This window comes from Cavenderia fasciculata (genome assembly GCF_000203815.1).
Source record: "Cavenderia fasciculata unplaced genomic scaffold Scf_Dfasci-G-o-80e12.f1-5, whole genome shotgun sequence".
Taxonomy (NCBI): domain Eukaryota; phylum Evosea; class Eumycetozoa; order Acytosteliales; family Cavenderiaceae; genus Cavenderia; species Cavenderia fasciculata.
This window is the reverse complement of record NW_004457735.1, coordinates 869,329-890,253: the sequence shown is the minus strand read 5'-3', so window position 1 is coordinate 890,253 and position 20,925 is coordinate 869,329. Positions and strand designations below refer to the sequence as shown.

Genomic DNA, 20,925 nt, shown 5'->3' with positions numbered 1-20,925 from the left:
ATGAGCCCACCACACACACGCAATGTCTTTGATGGTTCTAATCTATCTTCTTTGCTACGACTACACTTAAGTTTTTAAAGGTATGACACACAATGTGTTGTGTGTTTGTTATGAATTCAAAGCAAAGCAAAGATGGGTGATCGGATTGTTGTGTGAGTGAGATTGAACCGACAACTATCCCAATTCACTCGACGATTATTATAACTTGTTACTTAACTTTCTCTCTGTCTCTGCTACTATGAAGTTTATTATTATTATTATTTTGTGTTTTGTGTTTTGTGTATTGTGGTGGTGATCGTTTTTGAGGAGGAGGATGTTGTTGATGGTGAGTAACGTAGTTGTTGAGCCTATACAGCACCTATGCTCTCGCACTCTCTTAAAAGTAAAGTAATATCTATCTAAAAATCCAGAGGGTTTCCAATTCAAATAAAATCAATTTTTGCACCATGGAGAGCCCATTCCTTCTTTTCACCAAAGGCATCTTTGCAGCCAACAAACATTTATTCTCTTCTTTATTTATTTATTCAAGTCAAGGTTTGTGGGGTTGGATAGCTAGATAATAGATAGATAAATAGATGGATAGAGATATCACACATGCCAGATGGATAATAATAATAAAGTACCATAAAAGGTAGTAGTATGTAATGGCAGATTAGATCTATTTATTCGTTTGAGTATCAATCCATTCCATTCTTGCTTATCCCAAAATAATGAGTCACCCATAAGACCTATATATATATCTAGTCTTATCTTAATATATGTTAATTCGAATATTACATGTGAATTATTTAGGTTTGTCTTGTGAGTAGATCTGATGATTCATACAATTTTGACTCACTCTCTTCTTCATTAATTAATCGCAATAAAATAATAATTGAGAAATTAGGAGTATTTATAGACAACATGTTTGTATTATACAGTTGTACATTATTCAGTATTAGTATTAATATATATCTATCTATCGATGGAAGGAATTAAAAGATATGTTAGAGGGTTTCTAAACAAACCACCACAAGAAGAGAGGAATGTCATAGAGTATGAAGACTTGGGTGACAGTTATGTCTTGCCAGAGGACTACACAGTAGAGGTGGATCAAGAAGGTTATCTCAAATCATTTTCATTAGATCAAGTTGAAGAATATAAACAGGTATGAATGATTGACCCTTGAATGAATCATAGCAATGGAACGTTATTGACAATCTCTAACTATCTATCTATCTATCTATTATTTAACTAATTAATTAAACTACTGTAGTTCTTTAATCGTTTTGGATTCGTAATCATTAGAGATTGTTTAAATGTTGAACAATGTCAGAATGTAAGTAAAGAAGATTGTTAGATATTTATACAATACTATAGAAAGTTTGCAATGCATTTATTAATAATAATCTATTGTCATACATGTCTATAGACAATCGATGATATATGGAATCATATTGAAAAAGAGAATTGGAGATATCATAAAAGACAAGAGGACACTCAAATCATTCATAGAGATGATCCTAAAACATGGGAGCCGTGGACGTCGATGGCTCAAAGTGGTATTTTAGGTGGACCACCAGTATTTTCAAGACAGGCAATCTTGAATCGTTCCTCTTTAAATATACACCAAGTCTATGCTAATCTATTGGGACGACAAGATCTATATATCAATCATGACCGATACGGATTATTCAGACCGACACTTCTCAAAGATGAAAATATGTTTCCTAAAATGACACCAAATCATCAATACATCAAGGAATTGGAGAATGATCCTAATCATCCAAACGTATTTGAAAGACCTGATTGGAAAACACTTCGAAATGGTATGCAACATATTAATACTAGTTGTGATTAATAATTAACCTTATTTTATTTAGTACACCTTGATTGTAATCCATGGGCATATTTGGAAGAAAAAACAGATTCAACAAGACAAAGAATATTATCAGCATTACAATATGAACTTAAATCATCTGACTTTATTTTAGAGAATAATGAAATTGGTATAAAGTCTCTTGATGAATTGCATATTCAAGGTTTGCTAAACTTGGCTGATAACTTGACCGATGATGGTGGATTTATTGTTGTTCCAGGTTTCCCAAATCATTTTGAAGAATGGTCTAAAAAGTATGTAATAATATAATTACAAATAATCAAATTGGAGTATATTTAACATTTGATTAATTTAATAATTATAATTTTATTATTATTAATTAGGAATGGATTATTAAAAAGAAATAATGGAGTAAAGAATAGATTTATATTGTTGCATCCAACCAGTCCAATACAACCAGTTAGAACTACTGCTAGAGCAGGTAGTCTTATTTTATGGAATCAAAAGATGGCACATGGATCATTACCAAATCATTCGACTAGACCTCGCATTGCACAATTTATCAAGGTGTCACCTGCACCATTCTTTTCAAAAGATAAAGCTCTTCTCCGTAGCAACCGTATCAAAGAATCTATCGATCCTGAAACATTACAACATTTAAATGATACTCTTACAGATCAACAAAAACGTTTCATCGGTATTCAAACATACCAATAGTGGTAGTAATCCACTAGTACTCTACTTGTCCGTCACCATTCATGTTCAAAATATGTTTTTTGTAAATAAATAAATAAGAAGTAGATCCAAATTAGTTGGAATGTATTAATTATTAATTAATTATTTTAGTCGATACTTTTTGAATTATATTAGTTTTAATTTAAATTAAATTGTAGTGACACCACTTGGAGTGACTATTTTAGTACCGGTACGAATGATAGGTGACAATGCTAAATGTAAAGGTTGAGACATACGAGTGGCAGTGATATACTGGAGGAAACGAGACTCGGTAGTGGTCAAACCGCTGTTGTACAACATTTTGGCATTGGGCTTGCAAATGCGATCGGCCTTGTTAATGTTGACTGAGCAATGTTGTACGACATTGTAGTATTTAAAGTTGATGAGTCTGTTGGCAGGCTGGTTCAACTCTGGAAGGAATTCCAACTTGAGTGATACCAAGTCTCCCAATTGTCCGTCTGTTTGCAAGACAAAGTTGTACAGTGCAAAGGTAGAACCATCTGGGAATGGGAATGATTTGAGTATTTTGTGTGAGCCTCTTGATCCAAAGACAGTGACGGCGATTTGACCTGTCATAGTTGGCACAAATGAAAGATCACTGATACGCACCTCGATGAGACCTGGAGTGGGAGCGACTGGGAGTGTACCAACGAGTGGGTCAAAAGTGTAGACACGAGATGTCAGAATATCGATAATATGGTGGCCAACAGTGGGAGCTGCAGCAAGCTTGAATGTGTCATCGGGGGCAGAGAACCAAAACAATCTGTTGGGAGTTGTCATTGTCACACTCACCGTATCGGCCGAGCCAGATGGTTGAGCAAATGTAAGTGTGAAAACATCGTTGAGTGGTGCATCGGAAGCTGTTGATGTGACCAATAAATAGGTTAATGCCCTATTACTAACTCTTGTTGCTATGGTGCTATCGACAGGCTTGGAAGTTTTAGCTTGAAAGTTTGAAGTAAACTCTGCCATTCTCCAAAGATTCTTGATTGTTTTAGTTGTGCTACCAGCCACTTTCCAATCACTTGGGATTAAGTCAGAGATGTACCCCCATTCCGATTGGATGGGAACTGGTCTCAAGTCAACACTTGATGCCCAATCTGAAAAGGTGTTGGCTCCAAACTCGTCGGGTGAGAATGCGCCGGGACTACCACCATCCGTCATGATTTGAGAGTGTGTACTTTCTCGGTTGAATTCACTTTGGGACGCGGCAGACGTTGCTCCGCTTGATTGACCTGACCCGCTAACTGAAGCTGATCCAATTGGACTAGACGCCTGTACAGACAATGATAAAGCTGCATTTTGTTGCAACTCTGATTCAGTACTTTTCGATGCAAACTCGTTCGAGATGGTTGTCATGAGACGGATCTTTCCACCCATCACAGCATTCTTTAAATAAGCAGTACCGTACCTAGCAATGACAACCACCATCTTGGGCAATGTGTCTGCATTGACAAGATCCTTTAAAAAGAGTAAATGGAATTTAGTTTCACTTTCCGTCAAAACAACCTTGCTCACTGAGCATTTGGCTTTGGAGACGATAAATGTTTTGGAAGAGGTTTGTTCCATTTCTCTGGCCATTTGAACCGATCGATCTTGTGAGTAGGCAACTGAAGCCCCAATCGAGATACCCCAGAACCCTCCAGATGCAGATACCGACGCGTCCAAACTAGTTTCCTGTGACATTTCATCGGCCATTTGGAAAGAGGCCGAATAGATGGTTGAAGAGCTTTCATAGGAACACTTGGGTGCTGGTACACCACTCAACCCGTATGGGATAGTATACACCAATCCACGATAGTTATCATGAATGGTTGAGAATGGTTCGTCGTCACAATACCCAAAATGGAATATACGTGTATCCTTACTCTTGCCAGTAAGTATATCAATACCATGTGAAAATGCATCAATACCCGGTAAAGCATACAAATATTGATTATTAAGTAATGCTCCTAAAAATTCATCTTTTTTATATCTAAAAACAAATAAGAAATAATAACAAAGTATTAATATATATATTTAAATATAATATATATAGTCTATTTGTTTTTGTTTTTGTTTACCTATTATCGATATTTGATGGAGATGCCAATTCTCTACAATTTTTGGCAAATTCAGTATAACAATCAATTGGACATTCATCGGGGATTTCATTACACTGATTGTCGGAACATCTTGGTGCCTTTTGATTTCCATCACCTGAAAAGTCAACATAACTACCAATATCTTGTGGACAATAAAACTTAGAAGTTGTTATTGCCTCTTGTTGATTTAATATTCCATCGTTACATGCTAATAATAGAAAATAATAATATTGGTTAATTTAATTGAATATTTTAATGTCTTTTACAGTTTACTTACAATTGATTGAATAGAAACCATCAATAAATCTAAAATCATCATTATCAGTATCTCTATACTTGATAGAGAATGAACTATTTTTGTTGACGGTGTTACATTTGAAATCTACTTGGAATCTAGAGGTGGAAGTGGTGTTGGCAATACGAAGTAAATGTTGGTAGTTGTTGTGTGGACCTTCGAGTATGACAAGTTCTTGTTTTCCATTGACTGTCAATGTAACGGCACATGCCTCAACCTCGATCAATAGATGATTGTTTTTATGTTCGGGTCTAACGTAGAACAAAAGATGGCCTTGGTTGGCTCCACTGACAACTGGTAACGACAACATTTTAGTTGGTCTCTGATTACTTGTTACAGATGCCGATGACTGGCTGTGGAGGAGATAGGTGTTTGCAAAGACACAAGAGCAATCTGATGGACATGCAAAACAATCTTCTGTCAGATGATCACACACTCCATTACTATTACACGTTGTTCTAGATATGGTTAGTGGATCAACCGTATTAATATTTATCTTGGCCAGTGCACCTAAATTAATAAATAAATAAATAAGATAATAAATTAATAAATAAATTAATAAATAGATCAAGTGTGTGTGGATCTACCATTATTGATTACTTACTATCAATTTCAACTTGTGAACATTGTCCATTTGTTTGAATGGGTGGACGACAAAAAGGAAGCGCACAAGGAGAGTCGATGAAATTTTCATTGTAGACAGCTGACAGACCATGACCAATAGTTGAATCATCGTCTGGATAAAAGGATGCAACTTGGTCATTATCGTTGACGAGTCGGATAATATACCGAGGGAGAGGGTCATCTGGATCACATGGTGCATGCGAGTTGGTGAATACGACTCTTGAACCAACCGATGAAATGACGGTACCAAAATGATAGGAATTGGCAAAAAAGAGTGTATTGGTTAAATGGGCAGAACTAGATCGTAGGCTCAAAGCAGCACCAATTGTGGCCTGAGTTTGTGTGAATATAGTACTCATTGTAATCAATGTAGCACCATCCTCCACTACAATACCACCACCTTCACCATTACTACAACCAACAATTGCCAAACCATTGATAGATAATTTAGTCGATGGTCCGGATACTCTAAATGCACGACCAATACTATCACACTTGATGACTACCATACTGCTCAAAACACCAAGCTTTGGAATCTCCAATGTCATCAATACATCCTTTTGGCCATGTACAACTCTTCAAATAAGAATAAAGAGAGAGAGAAGAGATTAATTAATTAATTCATTCATTACAAGTGTATTTGTATTCATATTGTTGTTTATATTTAAATATATTTAATATTATACATACGATATTTCTAAATCCAAACCATTGGCGATATCTAATTCTTTGTTATTGATGCCATCGTAGACACCAGGTTCAACGAGGATCTTTGCACTGCTGATGACTTTAACATCGAGTTGAAGGAATACAAGAGCATCTCTAATAGAGACGAATGGTTGTGTTTGGTTACCACAATCTCTGATACACTTTGATCTATTGTCAACATAGACAGTTACCAATCCTTGTTGAATGGATGTGGTGGTGGTTGTTGTAAAGGAATTGATATCATTGACATCATATAATGATGATGATCCTTTACTACTACCAACCATCAAACATAATAAATAGCAGATGATTAAAAGTAATGTTTGATGATATATCATCATTACTTTTACTTTCATCTTTATATCTTTCTATTTCTATTATTTGTTATGATGATAATGTATGGAATAAAGATGATGAATGGATGCAGGCATGTCTATCTCTCTCTCTCTCGTTGCGCCTACCCTCATCAAGGAGCGATTATAATCGCGCGGGTCATTGTTTATAATGGACGAGATTTTCGTAAGGAAGGTACCTACCCTTTAAACACATGGGAAGGGGATCTTCATTGAATGATATAGATGGGGTGTAGATGAGTGTCGTTGAGGCTGTTCCTTGGAGTAGATATGTATTATTACACTGCAAAGATTACTCCTTTTTGCGGCTGGTCGTTTGGTTTGTGCCATAGTTTTTATAAATTTTTCCTGTGATCTTGTGAGATATCTCTCGCTCGTTGTCGGAACAGGCTTTGAAATGCAACTATCTTTACAACAAACAAGCAGATGCAGGTGAAAAGTGAATATCACAGGAAAAATTTAAAAAAACTATGGCACAAACCAAACAATAATAACATCATCAACATGTTACACCAACCATACCTGGCAGGTAATCATGCATGTACAGTGCGCCACTCGGCCGAGCATGATTCATTCTCTCTCGGCGGTTAATTAATCATTTTGTTTGTTTTATTTGCTCAGTAAACAACAAACTAATAGTGCATCTATCACATGAGAGATAATAATAATAGTATTATTATCAACAACATGATGACTCCACTATTATTAGTATTGCTAGTATTAGTATTTTGTCTTCAAACAACAAATGCAACAAGTATGTAGATGGACGAATAAAAGTAAAAGAAAAGATGAGATTGATTATCAAACTTTTGAATGACTACTAACCTTTTCTATCTATCTATCTTGTTTTAATATATTATAGATATAGCATATATTGATTCATTTTCATCATCATGTACAAATGCGAATATTGAATTATGTGGGACAGAGACACTACCATATGGATCCGTTCAACAGGCTCTTGAAGGTACAAGATTATTAATTGGAAAGAGACTGTTTATGTTGCGAGCAGGTACCTACCTGGGATCGTTCAACAATGACATTTTGATCGATGGATCATCGGTCGAGTTTATGAATGCCGCTTCTGTTCCCAGTTCCAACAAGGTTGAATTCAGATGTGGAACAACCAGCGGGCCAGTATCCAGTCCATTGTTCACCGTATTCAACTCTACTTCGTTTGTGTTGCGTGATATTACCATTAATTGTGCGAGCACGTATGCACCGATCCGTCTCGAGAATACAGTCGCCTCTCTGGTCAATGTAAAGGTGGAATGGGGTAACGGAGAGACCGCCTACGCTGTCCATGCATCACGTCAAAGTAAAGTCCAATTCAGTGGTTGTATCTTTAGTTCTGACAAGGGTACTTCCAAACCGTACATCTACGCCTCGGAATCATCCATTGATATTGCTAGCATGTCACCAGCTAAATGGTACACTGGTGTCAATGAACCACCACTCATCTCTTGTCAAAGCAGTCGTGTCTCTGTAAAAGGTACAGGTCTCTTGTTCAAATACATGTGTGGGTCTGGATGTGAGTTGGTGACGTCCGATACCAAGAGTAACCTCTGTCCAACGTACTATGGTGCCAATCAACGTGTGCTACAATACGACGGGTCGCCAGCCTCTGCAGCTGCACTGCGTTGTGTTGAGTCGTTTTGTGGAGACAATGTCTGTTCTTCGTTTGAGCCGCTCTACTGCTCCGCAGACTGTCCCAACATGTTTACTGGACAAGCTCCAGGATTCCTCATGTCTACTCACCTATCACCCACCTGTCGCTCATCGGTCGAGATGATTGGCGAATTGACCATCCCCGACTTTATCGGCTCGTATCCAGGCGGATATGCCACCATCTTTGCCTACTTTAGAGTACCATCTTCCAAGACCTACAAGTTCTCCGTCTCATCAAGCTCGGTATCCTCCATCATTGAAATTGACAATGCTCAAGTATACCAAGGTTCCGAGGACATTGTATCAAACCAAGATGACAAGATAAAGTTTGAAAGATATCTCGAGGATAATCCAGTCCACAGTATCAAGATAACACTCCTTGCCAAATCATTTAGTAAATCACGTTCATTTAAATTAAAATCTCATAAATCAATTAATTATTTCTATTCAAAACAAGGTAAATATTTAAAAAAACAAAAAACAAAAAAGAAAGAGAAAGAGTATAATATATATATACTTACATACATATTATTTAGTTTGTGGAGATGGAGTAAAAGATTTAGGTGAGAGTTGTGAAGCAGATTTAAATGGATGGACATCAACACCAACATGTGGAGATGGAATTTGTAATGAGGTAAACTTTGAATCTTGTTTTGTTGATTGTCATGCTCAATTTACAAAGACATGTGATGCAACATCGGTTCCAGATGATCATATTGCACCTGGGTATGTATTGGCAGGTGACACTGTTGGTAATATGATTTCCAATCAACAGATATGGCATCTACCAGGATCTGAACATATGGCTTCAGGTTTTGATATTATCAAAGGTGAAGAAGGAGCTCTACCAGTCTTTTACTTTGACTATTGTACTAAAAAGGAAAAGAATCTTTTACAAGATGTTTATCGTCAATCAATTTATATGTTACCAAATGTATGTTATTAAGATTTCAAATGATAGGATTATAGTTACTAATAATATATTTGTTTATTTATTTTAGGAATTATCTGGAGGTGCTCATCCAAAATGTACATTTGATACAAGTCAAACTTCACATACCAGTGTTAATGCAATTAGATCAACTAAATCAACCACTTCATGTATGTAGTAGAAGTCGATACGAAAGAAAGAAACATTTATAAACTAATACTAATTTGTTTGATTGATTGATTTATTTATTTAGTATTTTCAATTGATGGTTCAATTGGAGGAGGATGGGGAGGTTATACTGCTCAAGCAGCTGCATCCTATTCTAAAGAAAAATCTATTGAACAGGCTCAGAGTTTATTAACAAGTTCTGGAACGACGCTCATTACTACTAGTTTGGTGTGTACTACTTCGTCGGTCGAGATGATAGACTATACATTCCATCCAAGTTTTTTAAAGGCTTTGTCAAGTGTAACTAGTTCCATTGATATGGATTTGGTTGTCAGAAGATATGGTACACATTTCTACCAGTCTGCAGTGCTCGGTGGATCGTTGAAACAGATTACATCAATTGAAAGCTCATCCTATGCAAAGGAATCAACAAAGGCTTGGTCAGAAAGCGCATCTCGTTCGTTTAACGGTGCCGTCTCTACACCATACTTTTCTGCTAATGCTGGGTACGCCGATTCTCGTGATACGAGTGTATCTGGTGAAAAGCAGGAATCGATGGAATCTCAATCGACGAGATCAAGTGTATTGGTGTTGGGTGGTGAGCCAGGATCCTACTCGCCAGGTTCAACGAGCCAAGGAAACATGTTGGGTGCATGGGCCAAATCACTCGACTTCCTACCCATCCCCGTCGACTATAAGCTGCGACCTATCCGTGACATCCTGTCGTCAAGCTGGAAGACCAAGGATGGCAGCAGCATCAAGACCATGTGGGAGAGTGCCGAACTCAAGTACTACCAAGAAAACGCTTTCAAGGAATCGTTCGCTGGTAAAATACCAGCATCTGTCTTTATCACAGTCAATGATCCCAATGAAGACATGGTTGCACCAGCCATGGACCAACCTGCACATATCACAGTTGAATGGTCGGGTAAATCGAGTAAAATCGAAATCAAGGGTATCTTTAAAAATACCTCTCTCGTTTCCTTTCCCACTACCCTATCGTTTACTCAAAGTAAGGCTGCTGCAGACTCGTATCAATGGAGTGAGACTGCTTTCCAAAATGTCACAGGTTTGTCGTGGTGGAAAGCTGGTATTGCCAAGTCGTACCATCTCCCAACCTACAGAAACTCGCTTCGACTCCCTTACCGTTTCGACTTTGATGTCTCGATGGATCTCGACTTTTTCAGAAGCTCGGTTGTGCCAACCATCACATTCAACCTGCCAACACTGCCAACCAACAAAAAGTACCAATTCTATTTTGTTGATTGGAAAAGAAGCTACGGTTTCAAGTATGATCAAGCTACCGGTGGTGTTGTAACTACCAACACCAAGGATTTGTACATGTCGTATATCGGGAGACGTTGGGGAACACTACCCTCCATGATTATGGGTCCTACCCCTCTATGTCTCAATGCACCAGCTGTCGGTACCACTGGCCAACCTTTTTTGGACTTCTACGCCACCTGTCTTGGATTAACACAAAGAGCTGACAAACTGACACTCTACCGTGGTACGTCTGCCATCAGCTCTGTCACCTATAACATTGACGACGCCACTACAAATGCCATTGAAACCATGTATGGAGAGACACCAAGATACACTGGAACCGAGGCATTTGTAACAGCCAAAGCACAAGACTATTTCGGACACCAGTACTGTGTCAGATGGATTTTGTTGCTCCAAGGAACAACAACCACCGGTGGCTGGCTCAGATCAGTTAAAGGACATGGCAACCCAAGAGCCGTTGGATGTAAACTCGAGGCTCCTCGTGACAACATCCCCTGTACCACGTATTCAACCGCATGTTACACCTCTATCAAAAATGAGTTTAAATTTATGGAGTATCCTTTGACCGACATTTCTACTCTTTCACCTGGTGCATTTGAAACTCCAACTTATGGTGTATTCAATTAAAAATAATTAAATAAACAATTATAGTTATTTCTCAAAAACAAAAATATTAAAAAAAAAAAACAGAGCAATTATTTTATCTCTATTCATTCGTCTTGTCAATTTATCATGGATAATAATAATTCAAAGAATATAACAGTAACATATGGAGATGAAGAGATAAGAGAAGCAGATACACAACTTGTAACATTACCTCACCCTTTGAGGTTATTGGAGCATTCAGCAAAGATGGAAAGAGATTTCGATTTACCATTCGTTAGTGTATGCGTTTGCATGAAGAATGCTGCGTTGTTTATTGACGAGACACTCTTGTCTGTTGTACAACAGTCTTATCGTGGACCGATCGAATTGTCAATCTATGATGACCTTAGTACTGACACGAGTGTGGATATTATACAGAGTTGGAGTGATGTATTTGCGCGGTACCAAGTATTACTACTTGTAACATCACCAATCAAACCTCCCATCATATATCACCACAATATTACCTATTATATGAATCATTGTCAAGGTCTACTCAATCAACAACAACAACTAGTAGTAGACGAATCATTAAAAATTAATAGTAAAGGAGTTGGATATTCAAGAAATAGAGCCATTCAATCATCACATGGAGATTATTTATGTATATTGGATGCCGACGATATCATGTTACGTGAAAGAATAGAATTACAACTACAAAGATGCATTGAATTGGAGAAACAAGGTATTCAACACACGATTGTTGGTTCACAATTTATGCGTATTCCTACTGGATCATCGTCACGTTATACAGACTGGTGCAACAGATTATCGGAAGAAGATCTTTTGTTGCATCAGTATCGAGAGTGTACACTTATTCAACCAACTTGGTTTATGAATAGAAAGGTGTACGAACTCAATGGACCATTTGCAGAACCCACTCGAGAAACATTGGATCGACTCTACAAGATACAAATACAAGAACCAGGCGGTGGACAATCTCCTCCACTACCAGAACCAGGTGAAAAGAAACAACCAATACCAGAAGACCTTTTATTTTTCCATAAACATTTAGACAACAAAGGTAAAATCACAAAAGTTGATAAACCTTTATTAATTTATAGGTATCATCCAGATAATCTAAGTAAACAAATTCATAGGTAAATATAATATGACAAGTTGATAAATCTAGTTTATTTTATTTTTTTTCTAATTTAATATATTTTTAGATTAGTATTATTAAAAGTTAGATTAGAACATTTGGAAAGAAGAGTATTAAATAATTGGAGTTCATTTTCTATTTGGGGTGTTGGAAGAGATGGAAAGAAATTCTTTACCATGTTGTCAAAAGAAAACAAGGACAAGGTGGTATCATTCTGTGATGTAGATGTAAAAAAGATAGGCACAACCCATCATTGTTCATTGACAGGACACAATGTTCCCATTATTCATTGGTCACAGGTCAAGCCACCAATCATTTTGTGTGTATCAATCGATCGTACCAATTCAGAGTTTGAAAATAATTTAAAATCTTTAAACTTGGTTGATGGTGTAGACTATTGGCAATTTAATTAAAAGAATAAAAGAAGAAACTTTATCTATGATGTTTTGATCGAATCATTCATAACTAAATGATTCTTAAAGTTTGTAAACAATGATTTATTATGATTTAATTTATATACAATAATAAAACTTGTTAATTATTAAAAAAATATATGGCATGATCATTACAAAATTGATTCCTCTTCAGTATCTTTACTTTTGATATTTTCAATATTTTCGTCAACAATGATTTGGTTATCATTATTATCATCAATATTGGTGGTGTTATTATTATTATTATTATCATTACTGTTAAGATCAATATCCTCAAGTCCTTGATGAATTTGATTTGCTTGTTCTTTTTCTTCTGAAGGTTCACTATTATTATCACTATTATTATCATTATTTATATTATTACTACTATTATTATTATCATCACTATTTATATTATTACTAATTATATTATTACCATCATTATTATTATTAAAATTTTCAAAGACTATATCTGGATTATTATTCTCTAAAGTTGATTCATTATTAATTTGTGATTCTCCACTCTTTACTTGATTTTCAACTTGTTGATTATTGCCTTTTTTGATAAATAAATTTAAATTTAAGTTTAAATCAAAATCTTGATTATTATTATTATTACTACTACTACTTTCCATTATATTTTCATCTTGTTCCTTTAAAAATGTATCGTCTGTATCGTTGAGGAATGACATGAAAATATTTTCCTTTGAAAATCTTTTTGTTGATTTTGATGATTGGTCGTCATCGTCGATTAACCGAGACAATACAGCATTTTTAGTAGGGGTGGTCGTTGTACTAGTTGACAATGGTATTTGTTTGTTTCCACCACTCATCTTTCTTGTAGTCATGACAAAATCGGTGCCACTAAATGACAATGGGTGTGAGTTGGATGCGTCGACTGGCTGGAATATTTTAGAGAGCGATTTCTTTCTTCCAGGTCCATGTAGAGGGCTATTAGACTCTGCTCCATCATTGTCGACGTCATCGTCGTCTGGGTCACGTTCACCGAGCAGAGCGTAGATTTGACGCATCTTGCTGGCTCTAAAGTCGTCACGCGCACGCTCCAACAGTGATTTGGCCGACAGACACTTTTTCTCTTCATCAAAGATCATGTCGACACCCCATGTGGTTGGATGCGAAAAGACACGGAGCACGCACGGGTCGAGGTGACTCACCTCAATCTCGATTCTCTGTAGTGGCGCAATATGGGTGATGATACCGTATTGTTGGTGGTCGTCCTTGGTCTGCTTGGGTGCATTTGGAGGAGGTTGTATATTGTTTCGGTCCAAATTCAACAAGAGATTGTGGTAGAGCACAAACGAGTAGGGAAGGGGTGGGCCAGTGGTGGCACCACTGCCAGGTGCACTGCTACCCGGAGAAGCCTGTGCCGGCGTGGACAGAGGCTTCTTGCTGATGGCGACATAGTCGATCGTGTCAAACATGGACATATCGATTCGGAAATGCTCCTTTTCTCTGACCATTGGGTATTGTGGTTGTTTGATGGGTAGAAGCTTTTCTCGCTTTCGCAACAACGTATACTTCATTTCACGAAGCACAAGGAATTGCTGGATAGCCTTTTGTGTCTTTTCTACCTCACCCGATGGCAGTCTACGTGCCAATGAGAGCCGCGAAATAGGACGCTCAGGGACAGGCAAGATGAGTGCTGCCTCTTTGAGCAACATTTCGAATTTAATCTGCTTGTATGAACCCATCTCGTCCTCAAACAACTCTAAAAAGATGGGTGCCGTACTACCAGACAGACAGTCCTTGAGATTGTTGGTTACCACCAAATAGGCTTCTTCGAGCATTTCAAATTGGTTCTCGGTCAGCTTGCTTGGTGATTCTGACGAATAAACCAATTCTTTGAGTACTAGATAGGTCATTTGAAGAGTGACGAGCCGGAATTGATTACTGTTCATCAGTACATAAAATATTCTTTCAATGAGGTCTCTTGTAAACTCTTTTTGGTAGCTGTCGGGCACTGGAATAAATTCTTCGTCCTCTTCTTCTTTTTCAATGATACGCAGTCTCTCCAACTCTCTCTGTTCTTGATCTTCACTATCAATTTGTTCCTTTGATTTGAATATTCTTAGGATAGGTCCTCCAGACGCCTGGGCACTAAGTGTTGAAGATGTGAGTGAGGCTGATATTTTAGATAGAGGTGTTTGCATTATTGGTGATGTTGGTAAACTATGATTTATATTATTATTATTATTATTGTTGTTATTACTATCCAAATCATTAAATAAAGATGGACTTGATCTTCCAGGATTCCTGCTGCTGCTGATACCATCATGACTGACCTTGGTTGATGGACCGGTTTGTTGTGTTGAAAGAGCATATGACTCTGACTTGCTTCGATGATGACTCGAAGTGAGGTTGGCTGGTAACGAAGAGGACATTGTGTTGGATGGTCGCGATTCTGGTGATAAAAGTCCCTGTAACAATTTCTTGGCCTTGGCCAAACGGTATGGCAACACTCCACCAATCTCTAGAATCTTACTGTCGATATATGAGTTTTTCAAGAGACTGTAAAGCATGCAAACAACACCAAACGTCTCCCTGTCCTTGTTTAGTAGCAAGAGCAACATATCTTTGTATTCATTCTTTGGTTTGTGGCTCTTGGCTGCACTCTTTAGACTATTTCGCTTTCCAATGCTTTGAGTATCGTTTTGAGAGTCAAAGCTCATGTTGGTGCTTCCACTGTCCAAAGAGCTGGATAGTTCTGATTTTGCCAATTTGGTTTGTAGATTGGCAGACAAACGTTTGATTTGTGGATTGGTAGGGTGGTGTGGACCATTGTTGCTGCTGTTGGGTAGTTGATGAGTTGAACCATTATTATGTTGTTGTTTACCTCGAGGTGATGATGGAGGAGACGACAGATTCGATCCCAAGTCGTTGTTGTAGATGTAGTTGTCTTCATCGTCGCTGACAATCTTGATGTGTTGCACACTACCCCCGCTTTGGGTCAAGTCACCAAACTGAGTGCCGCTGGGTGGCGTGTTGTTGTTGGTGGCACTGCCGACACTGCCAATGTTGGGACTGCTAGTACTATTGTTTGTGCTGTTGGCAGTGTTGTTGGTGTTGTTTGCAGTATTAAACACGTGTGGTTGTTGTTGCTGCTGGTTGTTTCCACCAATATTTATACTGTTGGTGTTACTCTTTGTTGTTGATGCTGCTGTTGATGACTGCTTCTTGACCTTTTTTGGTGAATTGTGTTCGCTGCCACTTCCCTCACCAGCGAGGTTGGGGAATGAGGATATTCTGCGAAAGCTGTTGTAGTGAGTGCGCTGACTCGACAAGATTGTCAGAGGGGGCGGTGCAGTGACCGACGACGAGATGATCAGGCTCTGTGAAGGGGTGGGCGACACGAGCGCAGAGGCGACCGTGTCGAGCAGCGGCTTGTAGGTGAAGATGTAAAAGATCTGTGAAATGAGGAACAGAGCCAGCGCCGGCGTGATTCGGTCCTCTAGTTCGGGGTTGCGTGACGGGTCGAGCAAACTGCCAATCAACTGTGGGAAGATCAAATACTGTACAAACTGCTCTGCCAACACCAAGCTCATCGAGTCAAACCCAAGATTAAATATATCGTGTAGATAGTAGAACTGATCGGCCAAATCTTCGAGATAATTATTTAATATTGCTGCCTTGTCATGGCTCGATTTCTCCAAAACTGTATTGAGTGTCGAACACTGCTGTCTAATAAACCAAACTATATTTGAAAAATATGGTACCGCTGTCGAATTGATAATATAAGTTCTCATTACTTCATCTTCAACTAAAAAAATAAAAGGAAATTAATATATTTATACAACCAATGTCTCTCAAGAACTTTCTAAATCACATTCATACCTTTAAAAACATTTAAAGTTAAAGTTCGTACAGCAATTTTTAACATTGTTTCCTTGTGATTAACAAATTTGATGGCTTCTGTATAGAGTGGGAAATCCCTTTCTTGACCATTGAAAAAGAAGTTGATTGTGTTTTGATCCAATTTTAGAGATAATGCTTTCAAGAATGATACATAGTATGCCAATACCTCTTCATTTGAAAAATCAAACTTGTGAATGATAATTTCATTGATTACATTATTTGAAAATAAAGCGACTAGTAGCATTATTCAAAGGGTATAAGTATCATCATCATCACCTCATAACATCATCATTTACTTACAAATTGAGTTCCTATTTCTAAGATTCTCGACCAAGATACTGAGAGTTTGTAATAATTGTATAATGACATCTGATGACGTCTTTTGTTCAAGTATATTAATGAAAAATCCTAACAAATTCTTTTCAAGAAAGAAACTAGATAAATCATAACAATATCAAGGTGTTAGTTATGGTTGTTGTTTGTGTAATTTTTCTTTCTATCTAGACTTACTCAAATAAGGTATTATTGTTTTGGTCTCCCCAAATCATTACCTCTGCAATCTGTCTCAACGTTTCGACCACTACACCAGAGTTCTGATTGGTGATAGTTGAGTTCTTGACCAAAGTACTATGTAAGTATCTAAAAGGTATAGTAGTAGTAGTAGTAGTCATGATTGATTAATATTTAGGTTTATGTGTAGTATAAGAGTAAAGTACAAACAACATACTTTAGATTCTCTAAAGAATACTTGTTCTTTGGTCTCATTAACGAGGAGAATAGATTCATTCTTTTCTATATAGTAGTAGTTCTTTGAAAGCAAAGTATCAAGCTTATAAGTTTCCTTTGCTATCCTCTACTTTCTATCTATCCCTCGATACTTCTATCTTCTTCTCTTCTTCTTCTTCTGTTGTAAAATTAATCTTTGCTTTTCATCAAACTATTTATAGTCTCTTTCCTTCCTTCCTTCCCTTTGTTCTTTTATCTCTCTCTTTTGTGAAATGATATATTTATATATTTATATATATAAAGTTATTTGTATTGAAGGAAGGGTATGAATAAATGACTGGAGGTGGAGGTAATATGAATTGTTGATACTCGAGCACCTGCAACAATGATATATATATATGTATGAACGACAACAATGTGATCGATTGCAACAGATATGATACTGATACTGATACTGATACCGCTCCTATACTGTGTTGCTCTTAAATTCTTCTTCTTTTGCTGATGTCAATAAAAAAAGATATTGCAGGTGACTCACAACAGATAACACCCGTTTAAATTTTTTGATCGTGAAATTTTTTAATTAATAAATTTTTAACATTTTTGTTGATCTTGAATTAAATAATAAATATATAAATAATATTTTATATCCTAATGACGTTAGCCCTAACCTTTGAAACTACTTGAAATAAAATAATAGAAGAAAATATAAATTAAAAATATAATTAAGAAATCATTCTCTTTTTTTGTTTTTTTAAATCATAATGGTCTTTAAAAGTATAGAGATATAGACCAGATTTAAATAAAAATATATTTAGTTCCACCTTTGTTCAAAATCCCATGAATGGAATTAAAATTATTTCTTCAAGAAAGTTTTTAAAAATTAATGTTCATAATTATTCCTCCAATAAATAATGTAATCATTCATTATCCGTAGTTTGTACATGAAACCCGTTCAATTGAGAGGAGATAAATAAAAAGAACTATTAATCTGTTCAAAAAACTATAGTCCAACGGTTGGAAAATAAATTGTTGAATGAATCAACTTTTCTTGTTAATTTCTTCAGCTCAAATCTATGGTTATAAAGTATAGATAATAAAATTATCTCTGTTTGACGAAAAAAATATTTCTGTTTGAATTTTTATAATAGATTCTACATTTCTTTTCAAATCCTTGTGAAAATCCTTAATAGTTGAACTAAAAATCCGTCTTACGTTATTTCTAATTCCCTTGGATCTGTCCCTATTAAAAAAACAAACAGAGTATTTGTTTATTGGTAGTATAGTAATAATTTAAACTAAAGATAACTACTGATATTATTATATTATAATTCATCTTGTAGTAAAGAAGAAGAGAAGAAGAAGAAGCAAGTTGAAGTGTTTTTCTAATCCATATGGTGGTGTATGGGATCTGGCTAAAGCATCCAAATAAAATGGTGGGGGATATCACAAACTATTATGACTTGGGTCCTCCAATGGAAATAAAGGCCGAGCAAGGGACTAGACGAAAAGGTACTCGTCTATCTCCCACGGCTTTATATTTTATTGTGAGGTATAGCGTTTTCCTACATATATGTCTTGAGCATGGTGACGATAACCAATACATATGATTTTAACATTTTTAGTTTACTAAAGTCACAACGAATTAAATTATTACTAATTTCAAAAAAAGAAAGATGTCGTCAATATATGATGTTATAGTTATTGGGGGAGGATTATCAGGTTCGCAATGTGCAGCCGATTTAAAGGCAAATGGTGTCAACGTACTATTAATCGAGGCTAGAAATGTATGAATGCATGTCAATTGAAAGGCAGCATACCATTGAATGTCCGGCTGCCAGTCAACAAACAATCAGAAATTCCATTTCCAGGGACTGGCTGGCCAAACAATCAGATTGGTATACCGCTTTATACACTATAATCATTTTAAAAAAAATATCTCAATCAGAATTTAAATATTAATACATACATTTTTTAATTAAATATAGAGATTTGGTGGACGTACAGAGTCCATAAAGGTAGATGATTTTTGGTATGATTTGGGCGGTCAGTGGATGGGAGGCACCCACAATATACTCAAGAGTGTGTGTAACGATTTAAATATACAACCAATCTCTCAGTACAATGAAGGAAACCATATTCTCGAATTGAACAACAAACATAACTGCTACAAGGGGAATGTATCGACACTAAACTTGGACGGTAATTTGGAAAACACCATTGCCATCATTGACAAGATGTCCGAGGAATTGGACCCTGCCAAACCATACGATCATCCCAGAGCCAAGGAATGGGACAATATTACATTGTCCAATTGGGTCAATGATAATGTCAAAGGAGCCGATATCATCAAGATTTTAGCCTGGTTTTGCAAGGTTTGTTTGGCAGCCGAGCCAACAGAGATTAGTTTCCTGTGGTACTTGGCTTTCATCAAGTCAGCCGGTGGCTTTGACTTGTTGGCCGGTGTCCGTGGTGGCGCCCAACAAGACCGTCTGATTGGCGGTACACAACAAATATCGGAAAAGTTGGCCCGTGAAAGAGTCGGCCAGTTTAAGCTCAACTGCAAGGTTGTCGGTATCCATCAAGACAATGCCGGCGTGACCGTGTTGATCGAGGGTGGCCAGCGCCTACGCGCCAAGTATGTCGCCAACACCATTCCACCTGCTTTGGCAGGTCGCATAGATTACAAGCCCGCTCTACCAGCATCGCGTGACTCGCTCACTCAACGTATGCCAATGGGCTCGATCCTCAAGACTATCGTCATCTACGACGAACCCTTCTGGCGCAGAGACGGCTTCTCTGCAGAGGCTACTTCCGAACACGGTCCCATCGTATCATGCTTTGACTACTCGTCCAATGACGGCAAATCCAATGCTATTGTCGGTTTCATCGCTGGTCAAGACGCTCGCGAGTGGGGCGAAAAGTCACTAGAAGCCGGCAAAAAAGACGTCATCGAATGCTACGGTCGTTGGTTTGGCCCACAAGCTCTCAGCCCCAAGAACTACCTCGAAAAGGACTGGAAGAACGACGAGTTTGCCAGAGGTGCCTACCTAGCATTTGCTCCACCCGGAACCCTCACCGCCTGCGGCAAGGCTCTACGTGAGCCAGTTGGAAGAATGCATTTTGCCGGTACTGAGACAGCCACCCAATGGATTGGATACATGGAAGGTGCCTTGGAAAGTGGTTTCAGATGCTCTAAAGAATTACAAGAAAGATTAAAACATGACCAACCATCTATTATTGCCAAGCTATAAAAAAAAACATTTCTATTTATATAAGTAAAAAATACTACCAAAACAATATTAATATTAATATGTACACCACAAAACAAAAAAACCGAAATAAAAATCTATACACATTTAAATAAAATACTACATTGAGATATTTGTAAAGTACTATTAATGAATAAAAAAAAGTACATACCAAAATTATAAATATTCAATCGTATATTAATGTTATTATTTTAATTGAATTGTCTTAATTTTGATTCCATT

General features: G+C 37.1%; 6 protein-coding genes across 6 annotated transcripts, besides 1 other annotated feature; 4 read left to right on the top strand and 2 right to left on the bottom strand.

The window, feature by feature from the left end:
- Positions 1 to 82: 82 nt before the first annotated feature.
- Positions 83 to 2,536, top strand: DFA_05176 (putative phytanoyl-CoA dioxygenase; the record flags this gene model as incomplete). Its single annotated transcript, XM_004360840.1, has 6 exons — positions 83 to 152; positions 921 to 1,147; positions 1,256 to 1,318; positions 1,412 to 1,808; positions 1,863 to 2,112; positions 2,203 to 2,536. The coding sequence occupies 6 exons, from the start codon at positions 83 to 85 to the stop codon at positions 2,534 to 2,536; spliced, it is 1,341 nt and encodes a 446-aa protein (XP_004360897.1).
- A 165-nt stretch (positions 2,537 to 2,701) lies between these two features.
- DFA_05175 (uncharacterized protein) lies at positions 2,702 to 6,552 on the bottom strand (the record flags this gene model as incomplete). The annotated part of the gene is made up of 5 exons (XM_004360839.1): positions 2,702 to 4,529; positions 4,618 to 4,846; positions 4,916 to 5,443; positions 5,538 to 6,133; positions 6,248 to 6,552. The coding sequence occupies 5 exons, from the start codon at positions 6,550 to 6,552 to the stop codon at positions 2,702 to 2,704; spliced, it is 3,486 nt and encodes a 1,161-aa protein (XP_004360896.1).
- Positions 6,553 to 6,660: 108 nt separating this feature from the next.
- On the top strand, positions 6,661 to 11,299 carry DFA_05174 (uncharacterized protein; the record flags this gene model as incomplete). Its single annotated transcript, XM_004360838.1, has 6 exons — positions 6,661 to 6,793; positions 7,328 to 7,372; positions 7,481 to 8,743; positions 8,823 to 9,220; positions 9,288 to 9,387; positions 9,471 to 11,299. The coding sequence occupies 6 exons, from the start codon at positions 6,661 to 6,663 to the stop codon at positions 11,297 to 11,299; spliced, it is 3,768 nt and encodes a 1,255-aa protein (XP_004360895.1).
- Positions 11,300 to 11,404: 105 nt separating this feature from the next.
- DFA_05173 (uncharacterized protein) lies at positions 11,405 to 12,832 on the top strand (the record flags this gene model as incomplete). Its single annotated transcript, XM_004360837.1, has 2 exons — positions 11,405 to 12,417; positions 12,487 to 12,832. The coding sequence occupies 2 exons, from the start codon at positions 11,405 to 11,407 to the stop codon at positions 12,830 to 12,832; spliced, it is 1,359 nt and encodes a 452-aa protein (XP_004360894.1).
- A 152-nt stretch (positions 12,833 to 12,984) lies between these two features.
- On the bottom strand, positions 12,985 to 17,491 carry DFA_05172 (armadillo-like helical domain-containing protein; the record flags this gene model as incomplete). Its single annotated transcript, XM_004360836.1, has 5 exons — positions 12,985 to 16,105; positions 16,729 to 16,939; positions 17,006 to 17,139; positions 17,216 to 17,344; positions 17,433 to 17,491. 5 exons carry the CDS (start codon positions 17,489 to 17,491, stop codon positions 12,985 to 12,987), a joined length of 3,654 nt encoding a protein of 1,217 aa, XP_004360893.1.
- Positions 17,492 to 17,833: 342 nt separating this feature from the next.
- Positions 17,834 to 17,917: a sequence feature (Short protein (DFA_05171, EGG23041.1) was converted to a misc_feature.).
- A 1,190-nt stretch (positions 17,918 to 19,107) lies between these two features.
- DFA_05170 (amine oxidase) lies at positions 19,108 to 20,685 on the top strand (the record flags this gene model as incomplete). Its single annotated transcript, XM_004360834.1, has 2 exons — positions 19,108 to 19,218; positions 19,420 to 20,685. 2 exons carry the CDS (start codon positions 19,108 to 19,110, stop codon positions 20,683 to 20,685), a joined length of 1,377 nt encoding a protein of 458 aa, XP_004360891.1.
- Between the last annotated feature and the right edge of the window lie 240 nt (positions 20,686 to 20,925).